Raw genomic sequence first — 18,050 nt, 5'->3', positions numbered from 1 at the left:
GGAGTTATTTGGCTGTGCCATGTAGGAGAATAAGATTTAAATGCTCCAGTGCTAAATGCCATGTATGAGAAGGAGATTTAAATGCTCCAGTGCTAAAGCAGGACTGTTTGCATAGTACAGTCTCTCAATGAGATTTCCTATAGTAGAATGGTGTGTTGCTAACATTTTGATGTGGTGGAAGGTGCTTTTGCAAGCAGGAAAGAGAAAATAGAAGAGGACCCAAAAAGTGGGGCCCTCCCGTCCCCTGCACACTGTTTACTGATGCCACATAGGGCCTTCAAATATATGGATATAGATATATAACAGCAGTTTGTTAGTTGAGCATATAACAATTTATTTGGCAAAGAGGAAAACAAAATTTGCCAAAAGGCACATTCTGTTGTACAAAGTAATTCGTGACGTTTAACATATTAAAACAAATTGCGAAGAAGCAATAAATGATGGAGAGGTGATGCTGTCCAATTGTGGAGTGGCCGACGCGTTTCGAGGGTAACCTCTTCTTCATAAGGGCCCAATTGAACTGTTGACAACATTTCAAGGAGACAAAAAGTAAAATCTTTTATTTTATTTCCATAACAGTCAAGGACTGACTGACAAGCTGTACATAACTCGGGATGCTAGCGAGATGGTGAAGAGCAGAATACTGGAGATCTAGTATGGTGAAAAGAGTGAACTAACAGATCAAAGAGAAACACTCTATACTAATAGCTAAACACATAACAAAGGAGATGTATTGTGTGAGATCCACCTACATGGTGGGATCTAGAAAATGGCGTGATGAAGAGTCAGACAGATCGAGATAAGCCAAAAGCGGTAGTGGGTTCTAAATAGCAAGGACCACCCTTGAATAGTGAAAAAGCTGAGTCAATATGGGGAGCGTGTTTAAGAAAAAACCATACCCCTCCTGTGGACGGAGAAAGAATAACTCCAAAAGAGCGCTACTGAATAAAATAAATAATACTTAAAATAAACCGGAATTGGTTTTAAAGAATGCACTCACTCGAGTTGCGGGACGAGTAGCCAAGGCAACAGGGGCATCCGTGTGGTCAACAAGTATTCGAAACAATTATACGATGCAGGGCATCTGCAAAGAGACACGTACTGCTGGCACCTAAGTGGGGACATATACATTTCTGTTATACTGGAGAAAAATAAACCTGGGGTCTCCCAACCGGGCAAAGGGACCCAAGTAGCGGTAGCTTACCTGTACAGTGCGGGGAACACTGTTAGTGGAAACTGAAACCGGCAGGCAGTGGCTCCGCGCGGTCGTAACCTAGGGAACGAGCTGTGCTGGGGACACGCCGTCAGACGTAGAAAGGAAACTAAATAATAAACATAGAAAAGGGCATAGAAGCCGGTGAGTGAGGAATATGGAGGCCATCATGCAATGGCGCATAGTGCAAGCGTACTCATAGGGACTGACCAGAGATCAGGATAAATAAGAAAAGTAGAGTTAATATGTTCCATAATGAAACATAAGAATTCTGGTGTTCACCATCGCAACGCATTTTATAATTTTGGTTCTAATGGAACAGAAATTTGTGAATAGTACAATAATCGTTACAGTCATGATAGATAGCACAAATGGTACATGCAGTTTACTCTTAATAGTCCAAAACAAATCATGTAGAGTCATGAGGCTACTCATTATATAGTGAGACAAGTATAATTCAATGGCAAGGGGATAAAAGATTGCGATGTAGCCTATTACTCATACAAGGTTCGAACGAATGGAGAGATGGTTCAATTGGTCATTCGTGAACAGGTGCAAACATTTAAGTGAATATAGGCAAGTCAAACATAGGAAAATACAGTTCCCTTGAAGAAAACATCAAAGTCACAACACTTGTAATGACAAAGAAAAAAATTTTTTTTAAGGTCCGGGATACTGACACTTGTGTATAGTAGTTGGCGATGTAACATGTGAGTTTCACAATTCACTATAGAAAGCAACTCAAAGAGAATTCATCATTCAGACCCTTAGGTTGCAAAGTGTCAAGTGTGTGGATCCAGTACTTCTCTCGCTGTGACAACAGGGATTGGTAATTGCCACCTCTGTGTGGACGTTTGACAATTTCTATGACTTGAAATTTAATTTGTGCAATCGTATGTTGGAATTCGATGAAGTGCCTTGCCACTGGGGATCTGAGATTCTTACATCTGATGGTGGATTTGTGTTCTGACCATCTTTCTTTGACGGGTCTTGTGGTTTGTCCTATGTATAATTTACCACAGGGACATTTCAATGAGTAGATGACACCTGCGGAGAGGCAGGTGGAAAAGTCTCTGATTTTGAATTTCTTCCCAGTTTGTGGGTGAGATATCGTTTCACCTTTTATAACATTGTTACAGTTCGTACAGTTCAAGCAGGGAAAGGTACCCTTCTTTATGGTACTCAGTACAAGTTGTTTGTCTTTAGGAGGTCTTTCCGCTCTCACTAGTTTATCTTTGAGATTATGTCCACGTTTAAAGGCCATCATTGGTGCTTTGGGAAATAATTTCAGGAGAGAGGGATCATTGTGTAGTATGGTCCAATTTTTACGCAGAGTTTTGCTGATTTGGAAACTCTGTCGTGAGTACTTTGAAATGTAGAGTAGCGGTGTGGACTTATCCTTGACTTTAGGGATGCGTAGTTGTTCCTTCGTGAAGGTCTCTGATCTGTTGCGGGCTTCTCCTGTGATAGTATCTGGATACCCCCTAGATCCAAATCGTTCAACTAGAAATGAACATTCTGAGTCAAGGCCTGCTGGGTCTGAGATAATTCTCTTCATCTCTTTTTGGGTCCTCTTCTATTTTCTCTTTTCTGATTTAGGCTTTGTGCCAAGGCCTTTTTTCCTCCCCCGCACCTTTAAATTCTTAAACCAGCTCTTCTGTACATATAATGATGATTTGAATTTCTATATCAATTGTTACCAGGTGTGCACCACTGTCAGCATTTTTGTTTTCTCCATATGTACTGGTCTTCCAGTGTGGCACGTACCAAGTGGGTAGCACCCTGATATAAACCTTGTTCATTATAAATATGTCATTTTCTCGCATCAACGAGATCACAGATAAACACGCAACTACACTTGCATTTGATGCGGAAGAAGCTAAACGCATATTAGCTCTAATCAAGGATACAGACCAATCTTTACAGAGTAAAGTCAGCCCAGACAAAATAATCTTTCAATTAGAAAAACTCATTAGACGCGAGATATCGCAGAAATTACATGCCAGTACCCTAGTGGAATATTACAAATCACAGAGAATCCCTAGAGGATTGAGGGTATATTTGAGACCTACACTCTGCAGCGAGAGCAAAGCATTTGTTGCTAAATGGGATCAAATTCTGAACAAGTGTTCACTTGACTTGATCTTACTTACGATTGAGGAACTTTCCAAGTCATTGACATCCATCGACAAAGACATAGAAGCACTGACAATACAGCTTTCAGAATTCAAGTCAAAAGAGGATCTGACACAACTTTTGGAAGATATCAATTCCAAATTGAGCAATTACAAAGCAGACATAGAACAAAGGAAACTTCGTAAGTTTAAACGCGATACGTTCGATTATTTGAACGATATCGTGTATACCTGGCAGGAGTTTTACCATCACAGAAACGCCAGCAGAAGTCGAGCTAATAATCTTAACAACTCCAACTCAGGGAGTGATAGTAGTAGTAGCAGTGTGGGAGAACCAATACCGAAAGACCAGTCACAAGAACAAATTCCACAGCAAGTACCAACACCTGGGACCACAATTCCCCACCTTACACCATCTCAATCTGGGACAGTTGCTAGTACCACAGGTGTTTTTTTAGGCCTGAGAGACAGACAAAAAGAAAAAGAAAAACACGACGAGGCAAGAAAAACACAAAAAGGAAGATACAAATAAGTGAAAATCTAGTCATCAACCTATCAAGCAAAAACCTGACGAGTGTCCAACTTGATATCTTAAACCGTGGTCTTTCCTTTGTTCCTACTTGCAACACATCACTATTTGAAGAAAAAATCTGTCTTCACAGATTGTTGAGGAAATTAAGATTGAAGATGTTTTTCGAATCCGATTTGGATACAGAATCACAGGCCCTAGAGGATGACATCCTACAGATGCGCCCCAAGAGTACTTTCGACCCTCAGATTCAAAATTCGATCTTGGATCTCTTCGAGAAGAGTGTCATTAATGACCTCAAAAGAATTAATTACCATAGCACTAAACCAGTTAATATTAAGAATAGCCAACTTGAACATGTTGAACAGCTGGCTAAAGATGAAGATTTAACTATCAAACCTGCGGATAAGGGTGGGGCAATCGTGATCATGGATTCATCCTACTACACACGGAGATGTCTGGAACTACTTAACGACACCGTTACTTACACAAAACTTGATAATGATCCACTACTTAGAATCAAAGCCATCATCCAGAAAGCTATTGACAATGCTTTGGAAAACAACTGGATTGATTCAAAAACAAGTCAGTTCCTTATAAACAAATATCCAATCACGCCTGTGTTCTATGGCTTACCAAAGGTTCATAAAGACAACATTAATCCGCCACTCAGACCAATAGTTGCGGGAACTGATAGCATATTTGACCCATTGGCCATCTATGTGGATCGTTTACTTCAACCTCTAATCCAGGAAATACCAACCTACCTGAAGGACACTACAGACTTCCTCAACTGTCTACAAGAAATCATAGCCCTGGACACTAGCTGCATTCTCTTTAGTATGGATGTATGCAGCCTTTACACCTCTATTCCCCACATCGAAGGGGTTGATGCTGTACTCTGGCTCCTGTTGAATCATGAACATATAAGAGGGAACAAAGAATTTATTGTGGAATTACTGGAAATAATTCTTCACAACAGTTACTTTAGATTTCAGGGCCAATACTATGTACAATCATCAGGTACTTCAATGGGGTCGGCCATGGCTCCGGTTTATGCTAACACCTACATGTATAAATTTGAAAAAGAAAACGTGTTGGATCACCCATTTTGGTCATTTAAAATCTTGACCTGGAAACGTTATATAGATGATATCTTCGGTATCTGGTGTGGTACACGAGATGAATTGGATCTTTTTTTGGAACATCTGAATTCAGTGAACAACACAATCAAATTCACAATGGAAGTAGGGGACCCTTCATTACATTTTTTGGATGTGAGCTTACAGATCAAAGAGGGTCACATCGACACCACGGTGTACCATAAACCAACAGACGTGAATAATCTTTTACATTTCAGCAGTTTCCATCCTAAACCCATGCTCAAAAGCCTACCATTCAGTCAAATGTTAAGATTGAAGAGAATTATCTCAGACCCAGCAGGCCTTGACTCAGAATGTTCATTTCTAGTTGAACGATTTGGATCTAGGGGGTATCCAGATACTATCACAGGAGAAGCCCGCAACAGATCAGAGACCTTCACGAAGGAACAACTACGCATCCCTAAAGTCAAGGATAAGTCCACACCGCTACTCTACATTTCAAAGTACTCACGACAGAGTTTCCAAATCAGCAAAACTCTGCGTAAAAATTGGACCATACTACACAATGATCCCTCTCTCCTGAAATTATTTCCCAAAGCACCAATGATGGCCTTTAAACGTGGACATAATCTCAAAGATAAACTAGTGAGAGCGGAAAGACCTCCTAAAGACAAACAACTTGTACTGAGTACCATAAAGAAGGGTACCTTTCCCTGCTTGAACTGTACGAACTGTAACAATGTTATAAAAGGTGAAACGATATCTCACCCACAAACTGGGAAGAAATTCAAAATCAGAGACTTTTCCACCTGCCTCTCCGCAGGTGTCATCTACTCATTGAAATGTCCCTGTGGTAAATTATACATAGGACAAACCACAAGACCCGTCAAAGAAAGATGGTCAGAACACAAATCCACCATCAGATGTAAGAATCTCAGATCCCCAGTGGCAAGGCACTTCATCGAATTCCAACATACGATTGCACAAATTAAATTTCAAGTCATAGAAATTGTCAAACGTCCACACAGAGGTGGCAATTACCAATCCCTGTTGTCACAGCGAGAGAAGTACTGGATCCACACACTTGACACTTTGCAACCTAAGGGTCTGAATGATGAATTCTCTTTGAGTTGCTTTCTATAGTGAATTGTGAAACTCACATGTTACATCGCCAACTACTATACACAAGTGTCAGTATCCCGGACCTTAAAAAAAATTTTTTTCTTTGTCATTACAAGTGTTGTGACTTTGATGTTTTCTTCAAGGGAACTGTATTTTCCTATGTTTGACTTGCCTATATTCACTTAAATGTTTGCACCTGTTCACGAATGACCAATTGAACCATCTCTCCATTCGTTCGAACCTTGTATGAGTAATAGGCTACATCGCAATCTTTTATCCCCTTGCCATTGAATTATACTTGTCTCACTATATAATGAGTAGCCTCATGACTCTACATGATTTGTTTTGGACTATTAAGAGTAAACTGCATGTACCATTTGTGCTATCTATCATGACTGTAACGATTATTGTACTATTCACAAATTTCTGTTCCATTAGAACCAAAATTATAAAATGCGTTGCGATGGTGAACACCAGAATTCTTATGTTTCATTATGGAACATATTAACTCTACTTTTCTTATTTATCCTGATCTCTGGTCAGTCCCTATGAGTACGCTTGCACTATGCGCCATTGCATGATGGCCTCCATATTCCTCACTCACCGGCTTCTATGCCCTTTTCTATGTTTATTATTTAGTTTCCTTTCTACGTCTGACGGCGTGTCCCCAGCACAGCTCGTTCCCTAGGTTACGACCGCGCGGAGCCACTGCCTGCCGGTTTCAGTTTCCACTAACAGTGTTCCCCGCACTGTACAGGTAAGCTACCGCTACTTGGGTCCCTTTGCCCGGTTGGGAGACCCCAGGTTTATTTTTCTCCAGTATAACAGAAATGTATATGTCCCCACTTAGGTGCCAGCAGTACGTGTCTCTTTGCAGATGCCCTGCATCGTATAATTGTTTCGAATACTTGTTGACCACACGGATGCCCCTGTTGCCTTGGCTACTCGTCCCGCAACTCGAGTGAGTGCATTCTTTAAAACCAATTCCGGTTTATTTTAAGTATTATTTATTTTATTCAGTAGCGCTCTTTTGGAGTTATTCTTTCTCCGTCCACAGGAGGGGTATGGTTTTTTCTTAAACACGCTCCCCATATTGACTCAGCTTTTTCACTATTCAAGGGTGGTCCTTGCTATTTAGAACCCACTACCGCTTTTGGCTTATCTCGATCTGTCTGACTCTTCATCACGCCATTTTCTAGATCCCACCATGTAGGTGGATCTCACACAATACATCTCCTTTGTTATGTGTTTAGCTATTAGTATAGAGTGTTTCTCTTTGATCTGTTAGTTCACTCTTTTCACCATACTAGATCTCCAGTATTCTGCTCTTCACCATCTCGCTAGCATCCCGAGTTATGTACAGCTTGTCAGTCAGTCCTTGACTGTTATGGAAATAAAATAAAAGATTTTACTTTTTGTCTCCTTGAAATGTTGTCAACAGTTCAATTGGGCCCTTATGAAGAAGAGGTTACCCTCGAAACGCGTCGGCCACTCCACAATTGGACAGCATCACCTCTCCATCATTTATTGCTTCTTCGCAATTTGTTTTAATATGTTAAACGTCACGAATTACTTTGTACAACAGAATGTGCCTTTTGGCAAATTTTGTTTTCCTCTTTGCCAAATAAATTGTTATATGCTCAACTAACAAACTGCTGTTATATATCTATATCCATATATTTGAAGGCCCTATGTGGCATCAGTAAACAGTGTGCAGGGGACGGGAGGGCCCCACTTTTTGGGTCCTCTTCTATTTTCTCTTTTCTGATTTAGGCTTTGTGCCAAGGCCTTTTTTCCTCCCCCGCACCTTTAAATTCTTAAACCAGCTCTTCTGTACATATAATGATGATTTGAATTTCTATATCAATTGTTACCAGGTGTGCACCACTGTCAGCATTTTTGTTTTCTCCATATGTACTGGTCTTCCAGTGTGGCACGTACCAAGTGGGTAGCACCCTGATATAAACCTTGTTCATTATAAATATGTCATTTTCTCGCATCAACGAGATCACAGATAAACACGCAACTACACTTGCATTTGATGCGGAAGAAGCTAAACGCATATTAGCTCTAATCAAGGATACAGACCAATCTTTACAGAGTAAAGTCAGCCCAGACAAAATAATCTTTCAATTAGAAAAACTCATTAGACGCGAGATATCGCAGAAATTACATGCCAGTACCCTAGTGGAATATTACAAATCACAGAGAATCCCTAGAGGATTGAGGGTATATTTGAGACCTACACTCTGCAGCGAGAGCAAAGCATTTGTTGCTAAATGGGATCAAATTCTGAACAAGTGTTCACTTGACTTGATCTTACTTACGATTGAGGAACTTTCCAAGTCATTGACATCCATCGACAAAGACATAGAAGCACTGACAATACAGCTTTCAGAATTCAAGTCAAAAGAGGATCTGACACAACTTTTGGAAGATATCAATTCCAAATTGAGCAATTACAAAGCAGACATAGAACAAAGGAAACTTCGTAAGTTTAAACGCGATACGTTCGATTATTTGAACGATATCGTGTATACCTGGCAGGAGTTTTACCATCACAGAAACGCCAGCAGAAGTCGAGCTAATAATCTTAACAACTCCAACTCAGGGAGTGATAGTAGTAGTAGCAGTGTGGGAGAACCAATACCGAAAGACCAGTCACAAGAACAAATTCCACAGCAAGTACCAACACCTGGGACCACAATTCCCCACCTTACACCATCTCAATCTGGGACAGTTGCTAGTACCACAGGTGTTTTTTTAGGCCTGAGAGACAGACAAAAAGAAAAAGAAAAACACGACGAGGCAAGAAAAACACAAAAAGGAAGATACAAATAAGTGAAAATCTAGTCATCAACCTATCAAGCAAAAACCTGACGAGTGTCCAACTTGATATCTTAAACCGTGGTCTTTCCTTTGTTCCTACTTGCAACACATCACTATTTGAAGAAAAAATCTGTCTTCACAGATTGTTGAGGAAATTAAGATTGAAGATGTTTTTCGAATCCGATTTGGATACAGAATCACAGGCCCTAGAGGATGACATCCTACAGATGCGCCCCAAGAGTACTTTCGACCCTCAGATTCAAAATTCGATCTTGGATCTCTTCGAGAAGAGTGTCATTAATGACCTCAAAAGAATTAATTACCATAGCACTAAACCAGTTAATATTAAGAATAGCCAACTTGAACATGTTGAACAGCTGGCTAAAGATGAAGATTTAACTATCAAACCTGCGGATAAGGGTGGGGCAATCGTGATCATGGATTCATCCTACTACACACGGAGATGTCTGGAACTACTTAACGACACCGTTACTTACACAAAACTTGATAATGATCCACTACTTAGAATCAAAGCCATCATCCAGAAAGCTATTGACAATGCTTTGGAAAACAACTGGATTGATTCAAAAACAAGTCAGTTCCTTATAAACAAATATCCAATCACGCCTGTGTTCTATGGCTTACCAAAGGTTCATAAAGACAACATTAATCCGCCACTCAGACCAATAGTTGCGGGAACTGATAGCATATTTGACCCATTGGCCATCTATGTGGATCGTTTACTTCAACCTCTAATCCAGGAAATACCAACCTACCTGAAGGACACTACAGACTTCCTCAACTGTCTACAAGAAATCATAGCCCTGGACACTAGCTGCATTCTCTTTAGTATGGATGTATGCAGCCTTTACACCTCTATTCCCCACATCGAAGGGGTTGATGCTGTACTCTGGCTCCTGTTGAATCATGAACATATAAGAGGGAACAAAGAATTTATTGTGGAATTACTGGAAATAATTCTTCACAACAGTTACTTTAGATTTCAGGGCCAATACTATGTACAATCATCAGGTACTTCAATGGGGTCGGCCATGGCTCCGGTTTATGCTAACACCTACATGTATAAATTTGAAAAAGAAAACGTGTTGGATCACCCATTTTGGTCATTTAAAATCTTGACCTGGAAACGTTATATAGATGATATCTTCGGTATCTGGTGTGGTACACGAGATGAATTGGATCTTTTTTTGGAACATCTGAATTCAGTGAACAACACAATCAAATTCACAATGGAAGTAGGGGACCCTTCATTACATTTTTTGGATGTGAGCTTACAGATCAAAGAGGGTCACATCGACACCACGGTGTACCATAAACCAACAGACGTGAATAATCTTTTACATTTCAGCAGTTTCCATCCTAAACCCATGCTCAAAAGCCTACCATTCAGTCAAATGTTAAGATTGAAGAGAATTATCTCAGACCCAGCAGGCCTTGACTCAGAATGTTCATTTCTAGTTGAACGATTTGGATCTAGGGGGTATCCAGATACTATCACAGGAGAAGCCCGCAACAGATCAGAGACCTTCACGAAGGAACAACTACGCATCCCTAAAGTCAAGGATAAGTCCACACCGCTACTCTACATTTCAAAGTACTCACGACAGAGTTTCCAAATCAGCAAAACTCTGCGTAAAAATTGGACCATACTACACAATGATCCCTCTCTCCTGAAATTATTTCCCAAAGCACCAATGATGGCCTTTAAACGTGGACATAATCTCAAAGATAAACTAGTGAGAGCGGAAAGACCTCCTAAAGACAAACAACTTGTACTGAGTACCATAAAGAAGGGTACCTTTCCCTGCTTGAACTGTACGAACTGTAACAATGTTATAAAAGGTGAAACGATATCTCACCCACAAACTGGGAAGAAATTCAAAATCAGAGACTTTTCCACCTGCCTCTCCGCAGGTGTCATCTACTCATTGAAATGTCCCTGTGGTAAATTATACATAGGACAAACCACAAGACCCGTCAAAGAAAGATGGTCAGAACACAAATCCACCATCAGATGTAAGAATCTCAGATCCCCAGTGGCAAGGCACTTCATCGAATTCCAACATACGATTGCACAAATTAAATTTCAAGTCATAGAAATTGTCAAACGTCCACACAGAGGTGGCAATTACCAATCCCTGTTGTCACAGCGAGAGAAGTACTGGATCCACACACTTGACACTTTGCAACCTAAGGGTCTGAATGATGAATTCTCTTTGAGTTGCTTTCTATAGTGAATTGTGAAACTCACATGTTACATCGCCAACTACTATACACAAGTGTCAGTATCCCGGACCTTAAAAAAAATTTTTTTCTTTGTCATTACAAGTGTTGTGACTTTGATGTTTTCTTCAAGGGAACTGTATTTTCCTATGTTTGACTTGCCTATATTCACTTAAATGTTTGCACCTGTTCACGAATGACCAATTGAACCATCTCTCCATTCGTTCGAACCTTGTATGAGTAATAGGCTACATCGCAATCTTTTATCCCCTTGCCATTGAATTATACTTGTCTCACTATATAATGAGTAGCCTCATGACTCTACATGATTTGTTTTGGACTATTAAGAGTAAACTGCATGTACCATTTGTGCTATCTATCATGACTGTAACGATTATTGTACTATTCACAAATTTCTGTTCCATTAGAACCAAAATTATAAAATGCGTTGCGATGGTGAACACCAGAATTCTTATGTTTCATTATGGAACATATTAACTCTACTTTTCTTATTTATCCTGATCTCTGGTCAGTCCCTATGAGTACGCTTGCACTATGCGCCATTGCATGATGGCCTCCATATTCCTCACTCACCGGCTTCTATGCCCTTTTCTATGTTTATTATTTAGTTTCCTTTCTACGTCTGACGGCGTGTCCCCAGCACAGCTCGTTCCCTAGGTTACGACCGCGCGGAGCCACTGCCTGCCGGTTTCAGTTTCCACTAACAGTGTTCCCCGCACTGTACAGGTAAGCTACCGCTACTTGGGTCCCTTTGCCCGGTTGGGAGACCCCAGGTTTATTTTTCTCCAGTATAACAGAAATGTATATGTCCCCACTTAGGTGCCAGCAGTACGTGTCTCTTTGCAGATGCCCTGCATCGTATAATTGTTTCGAATACTTGTTGACCACACGGATGCCCCTGTTGCCTTGGCTACTCGTCCCGCAACTCGAGTGAGTGCATTCTTTAAAACCAATTCCGGTTTATTTTAAGTATTATTTATTTTATTCAGTAGCGCTCTTTTGGAGTTATTCTTTCTCCGTCCACAGGAGGGGTATGGTTTTTTCTTAAACACGCTCCCCATATTGACTCAGCTTTTTCACTATTCAAGGGTGGTCCTTGCTATTTAGAACCCACTACCGCTTTTGGCTTATCTCGATCTGTCTGACTCTTCATCACGCCATTTTCTAGATCCCACCATGTAGGTGGATCTCACACAATACATCTCCTTTGTTATGTGTTTAGCTATTAGTATAGAGTGTTTCTCTTTGATCTGTTAGTTCACTCTTTTCACCATACTAGATCTCCAGTATTCTGCTCTTCACCATCTCGCTAGCATCCCGAGTTATGTACAGCTTGTCAGTCAGTCCTTGACTGTTATGGAAATAAAATAAAAGATTTTACTTTTTGTCTCCTTGAAATGTTGTCAACAGTTCAATTGGGCCCTTATGAAGAAGAGGTTACCCTCGAAACGCGTCGGCCACTCCACAATTGGACAGCATCACCTCTCCATCATTTATTGCTTCTTCGCAATTTGTTTTAATATGTTAAACGTCACGAATTACTTTGTACAACAGAATGTGCCTTTTGGCAAATTTTGTTTTCCTCTTTGCCAAATAAATTGTTATATGCTCAACTAACAAACTGCTGTTATATATCTATATCCATATATTTGAAGGCCCTATGTGGCATCAGTAAACAGTGTGCAGGGGACGGGAGGGCCCCACTTTTTGGGTCCTCTTCTATTTTCTCTTTTCTGATTTAGGCTTTGTGCCAAGGCCTTTTTTCCTCCCCCGCACCTTTAAATTCTTAAACCAGCTCTTCTGTACATATAATGATGATTTGAATTTCTATATCAATTGTTACCAGGTGTGCACCACTGTCAGCATTTTTGCTTTTGCAAGCAGGCCCAGAAATGCAGGATAATGAATGTCCTCGTAGTCCTGTGTATTTGTACACTGGACAGGAGTCCATGGTTTGTAATATTTTCATTTTTAATTTGTCTTTGGCTTTCACATAATGATTAAGGAACTGACGCAAACATTTGAAGGATTGTTTTCGTACGTTACACATTGAGGTGCAGACCCATTGGTAGACGTGACAGATTGGTTCGGTGGAATGGAGAGTTGATTGTAAGCACTGTTTCCAATATACACATGCATGTATTTGTTTTCCTCCCAATAGTGCATTTCGTCAATTGTGCAATGTATGTACTTGCCATGGTTTCCTAACATACATGCCGTTTCCCTTTTTTGTGTGCATTCTGGGCATTTCACATAGGATCTGGCACTTGAATTTGCTGTGCAAATGTTCCCAATGTGGGTTTTCTTATTTTTTTTTAAATCACAGACAGTGGTGCTGAAATTGGTTTGCAGCTGTTATGCAAGTGGACAGTACAAGAAAACTTTGAAAGCAAACAGCATTGTAAGTAACTGACAGTTGATGTGAGGAGATGGGCTAAATGAGAGTATGATTTATGAGTAGGTTATGCAGGGCAAATGGATAGTACCATGTTCAGATGCATATAATCTATGTACTTGCTATGCTTTGGTAACATACATGCAGATTTTATTTTCTGTGTGTATTACAAGACATATGCATACCTGCAGTTTGGATGGATGTAGGTGTGGATGAATCTGGAAGTAGAAATTTGGAGCATTTTGCAGTACTTTTGGATGCAGGTGTTTGGGAATCATACGAGACCTGTGCTCTGAGCATTGAACAGTACATCTGCAGTGTTGTACTGAGTTGATAGAGTTAGATGTAGAGATCGTGGATGTGATTGGTGGATGGTTTTGGGACTGCTTACCAGTAGCCAATGAGAGAGGGTTGCAAAGAGTGAAGTGAAAAGGGAAGAAGGGCTGTCCCTGTGTTACGGGATCCATGAACACTGCAGTAGTTTGCGAATCACACGTGCTACAGCCGGGGCTTCTCTGCATGCCTGGCATAGAAATGGGACTGTGGGGATTAGCCAATCAGGTGTTTAGGGTGTGCTTTAGAGGAAAGAAGGGTAATACTTTTGTCATTGCTGTGTTGGTTGTGTAGTGAAGATGGTTGGAGTTATTGTATGGATAGTGGGAGATTCCTTTGTATGTGATCTGGAGAGGTATGCACGGCAAGAGGTGTTTCTGTTGATTTTGGTTTTCCAGGCCTGCGGGCTTTATGGTACAGTGTGCCTAGCAGCAATTTGCTGGCACTGCTTGCTCTTTGCAGAAACATGGCTCCTTTTGGTAGTCCTGATGTTTTGGTGCTGCAATGTGAAGGAGAGCATTTGGGCTACATCAGTCCTCCAAGTTTGGTTCCTCTACTGAAGTTGTTGATGGAAGAACTAATGCTGCATTTCCCTACTGCAAAGGTGTTACCTAGAGCACAATGGAACAACCCTAATGTCTTTAATCCCCAGCAAAATGTTGGAAGTTGCCCTGTTAATAGAAGCATGGGTATAGATTTGCGACGTGCTAAAATGTCTGTTTTCTCCAATGACAACATTGACTCCCTTAGTGTGCACTATCTCAGGTGTCGCCGCATGGAGCTTGTGCCATAACTGTACAGCCAAGGTTGGCCCTGACTGAGTACCATGCACTCATTGCAGCGAACCATGGCTGCTTGAGCCTTGGTTATCCCCGAAACAGTGGTAAAAAGCCTCCACACCCAAGACTCATGTTGGCAGCTGGTAGTGGGGACTTGCACTACCTCATCCCCATCTTCTTCTTGTTCCCCTTTGCATCATCATGCATGTTACGCTATCCAGGCCCTTTGGAAGGTGGTTTGGTGATGGTGGTGGGGGTGGTGCTGAGCCAGAGGCAGCAGCAGAGGTAGACATGGATGCCATTATCCAAGTAAAAGTAGCCTGGAACCAGGAACAGAGCAATCTGCAAAACATCAGGAACACAGCAATCTGCCCAACAGCAACCTGCAGCAGTAGTCCTGGTCAGCCAGAAATAGAATGAGGGCCAGCACTGGGATGTGGCCTTTTATAGGGGTCTTGGGGAGCGCCCCATTCAAAAAGTTTCAAGAAGTCTCTAGATCATTAAGGGCATGATCTGGGACCTCTGCAAGGGTGACTTTTCACAGTAAAACATCTTGGATCGCTCAAAAAAGCCCCTTTTTGCTGTTCGGGGGCCAGGACCCTGTCCGCGAATAAGGACCGACGCTCAGCATGGGTGTGGTCCCATGGGCCACCTATTGTGTGGGATCTGTTGTGCGCATGTGCATAGGTGTCCTACGAACAGGGTTGGGCTCCCCAAACTAATTAAAAGTGTGACACACATGCGGCAGGCAGTTCTGAACCGGTGCAATGTTTGTAGAATCCAGGGGTCGTGATACACTTATGCCCAGGTGTTCGCCGGACATCTGTATGTCACTGCATGCGGACATGCCAGACAGGCCCGTTGTTCGTAGGATCTGGGGGATGAGAAGTGCATGCGTCCAGGTGTCCGCCGGACTGGGCTGGGCTCTCCAAACTAATTAAAGGTATGCCACAACATTGCGGACATGCCGGACAGGCATGTTGTCTGTAGGACACAGGGAATGTGATGCGCCCAAGTATCCGAAGGGGTAGGGTCCCTGAACTAATTAAAGGTGCGTCACACCTTTGCGGACATGTCCGGACAGGCGCAGAGTCTTACAGACACCTCCATTTTGATTGATTACGGACAGACCGGAGAGTCGCACGCTCCGCTTACTCCTAATGGGGCTTTTAAAAAATAAAACACACACACACACAGCAACAGTATACACATAGAACTTTATTTACACACACAAATACACACAATTAGGAAACAGAGGGGTAACGGAAAAGGAAAAATGTACAGAGGAATTAGGGTTTTGTATAGGCTGGTCATCAGGGGAGGAAGGGATTCAGGGCTCATCATAACATCTTTGCTTACAGGGTATTTGTGGGGATGGTAGGCTGGGATGGGGGAAGGGGTACAAGTGCAAGTGGGGCAGTGGTACTTTATATTTTCCATTGTATGCCTTTGAACAAGTAGCTTTAAATCTGCAAAACTGTCGTTCAATTGGTCAATTTTTGCCCCAGGCTCACTAGTTCATTGGCCGCATTGTCAGTTTGGGTTTCTATGTGCTTATGCACTTGTTTAGTAGCTGGTGCGTCCAGGCCATACCCTTCATTTTCCATATGTACTGTTAAACAAAAAAACATGTTTCAGTTACACGTGAAGCAATGTGTATTAATTCTCTTACTTTTCAAACTGCACTGTGTACCATTGGTGTTACTATCTTCACTTATTTCATCAAGAGGGAAATTCTCCTCAAGCCACTCCAGGGTGCTTGCCATTTCTGTGTAAAAAAAAGAAAACTACTGATGTACTCAGAACAAATTGCACAGTTATAGGAAAAAATATAGTGTACTTACCACTTACTAGTACTGTTGTGCTGTCACTACTTTGCACTTCTCCAGCTGACAGTTGCTTCTCAGTCTATATGTAAAGCAGCACTGAGGTAATACTGTTGGAAGCACAGGTTATTTTTCTTCTTGGTGCATTCCATTATGTTGCACACCCTGTCATGCAATTGCACTGCTGCTTTTCTAAGTACAGAGTTTGTAGACATACTTGATTCTTCCTTATAATTCACTTATGTGTTCCTCTTTAAAGATGTTCAGTGTCTTTGCTGCACGCTACAACAATGTAAAAAACCCCATAACTTTTGGGCATTGAGGATGTTACCCGAGTTCTGCGGACAGTCGCATAGTCTGCGGACCATGTGGTTATCAGCATGGGGCCGGGGTTCACTATGTTGTATGGTACATCTATACAAATTGTGAAATGGACGTTATGGTTAAATTGCGCTAATAAAACCTATCAAATTCAATGCAAAAACTTTGTTAAAGCTACGTTATGGTTCAGTTGCGCTAATAATAATCCATCAAATTCAGTGTAAAAACTTTGTTAAAGGGACATTATAGTTACTTTGCACTAATAAAAACCAATCCATATTATGGTTACAAGTAAAATATAAAACCCCCAGAAATTCGCCAGTTATGGTAAGCTAAGCAACCATAACTCACACCACCACCGTGCACTGCTAAGAATAACACCCATGATATCAAAGATGACATCACAAATGTCATTGATGACATCACTGATGACATCACATGTGCAGTTACTTTTCATGAACAGTTCCAACAAGCGGTTGTGAGTATCATGTTGGCAAAAAAGTGTGAGGGGCGATTGCGAGACGTATTATGATCTATGTACTTCACTAAAGAATGTACTAATATAAACAATATTCAATTGGAGTGTTGTTTCTAGTACAGCAACCTACTAATACAGAAACAAAGGCATTGCCTGCAGCATGCACCATATAGGTGCAATATTTATAATGTTGCAATGCTGGATAGTAAAATGGTGAATGCTTCCATATCAGACGTTTGCATACTGTGCAACATGTAATAACTAGCTAACAATACATCACTTACTGCACAATTGTACTGCTAAAAACAAAACATGAAGACACCACAATGCATACAAATCTGTGGCATATAGAGGGAATGTAAAGTATCCCAAAGAGAAGCAGTATCATCAGAAACTGTTCATAATCTAAATGGTTATCTTGATGTACAGAAATTATAGCTATGTTTCAGGTCTGCTTCTTCCCCTATATATATGCATCACAAGAAGCACTGAACCCTAAGGAAAGTATTTTAAGAACGTATGACAAGGGAATGTCTGCAAATACATTACCTTTAAAATGTTCTGTTTATGACTGTCAGTGAAAAAAACCATCTGGCATATAAATGTCAGTGAACAAAAAAGAAGGAGCAAGAGATGAGATGTCATCAGTGATATCATCAATGACATTTGTGATGTCATCTTTGATGTCATGGATGTTAGTCTTAGCAGTGCACAGTGGTGAT

General features: G+C 41.1%; 2 protein-coding genes and 1 long non-coding RNA gene across 3 annotated transcripts; 2 read left to right on the top strand and 1 right to left on the bottom strand.

The window, feature by feature from the left end:
* Window positions 1–309: 309 nt before the first annotated feature.
* LOC138480947 (uncharacterized) lies at window positions 310–2,756 on the bottom strand. The gene is made up of 3 exons (XR_011274167.1): window positions 1,205–2,756; window positions 1,001–1,111; window positions 310–520 (listed from the first exon to the last, which is right to left on the bottom strand). It is a non-coding gene; the product is annotated as an uncharacterized lncRNA (long non-coding RNA).
* Window positions 2,757–3,933: 1,177 nt separating this feature from the next.
* On the top strand, window positions 3,934–7,754 carry LOC138480946 (uncharacterized). Its single transcript, XM_069612765.1, has 3 exons — window positions 3,934–6,859; window positions 6,953–7,063; window positions 7,544–7,754. The coding sequence occupies exon 1, from the start codon at window positions 4,036–4,038 to the stop codon at window positions 6,121–6,123; it is 2,088 nt and encodes a 695-aa protein (XP_069468866.1). The 5' UTR covers window positions 3,934–4,035; the 3' UTR covers window positions 6,124–6,859; window positions 6,953–7,063; window positions 7,544–7,754.
* A 1,242-nt stretch (window positions 7,755–8,996) lies between these two features.
* On the top strand, window positions 8,997–12,817 carry LOC138480944 (uncharacterized). Its single transcript, XM_069612764.1, has 3 exons — window positions 8,997–11,922; window positions 12,016–12,126; window positions 12,607–12,817. The coding sequence occupies exon 1, from the start codon at window positions 9,099–9,101 to the stop codon at window positions 11,184–11,186; it is 2,088 nt and encodes a 695-aa protein (XP_069468865.1). The 5' UTR covers window positions 8,997–9,098; the 3' UTR covers window positions 11,187–11,922; window positions 12,016–12,126; window positions 12,607–12,817.
* Window positions 12,818–18,050: the final 5,233 nt, after the last annotated feature.

Source organism: Ambystoma mexicanum, chromosome 5p, assembly GCF_040938575.1.
Source record: "Ambystoma mexicanum isolate Mex_15411 chromosome 5p, UKY_AmexF1_1, whole genome shotgun sequence".
Taxonomy (NCBI): domain Eukaryota; kingdom Metazoa; phylum Chordata; class Amphibia; order Caudata; family Ambystomatidae; genus Ambystoma; species Ambystoma mexicanum.
The sequence above is the reverse complement of the archived record's forward strand: the minus strand, read 5'-3'. Positions and strand labels throughout refer to the sequence as shown.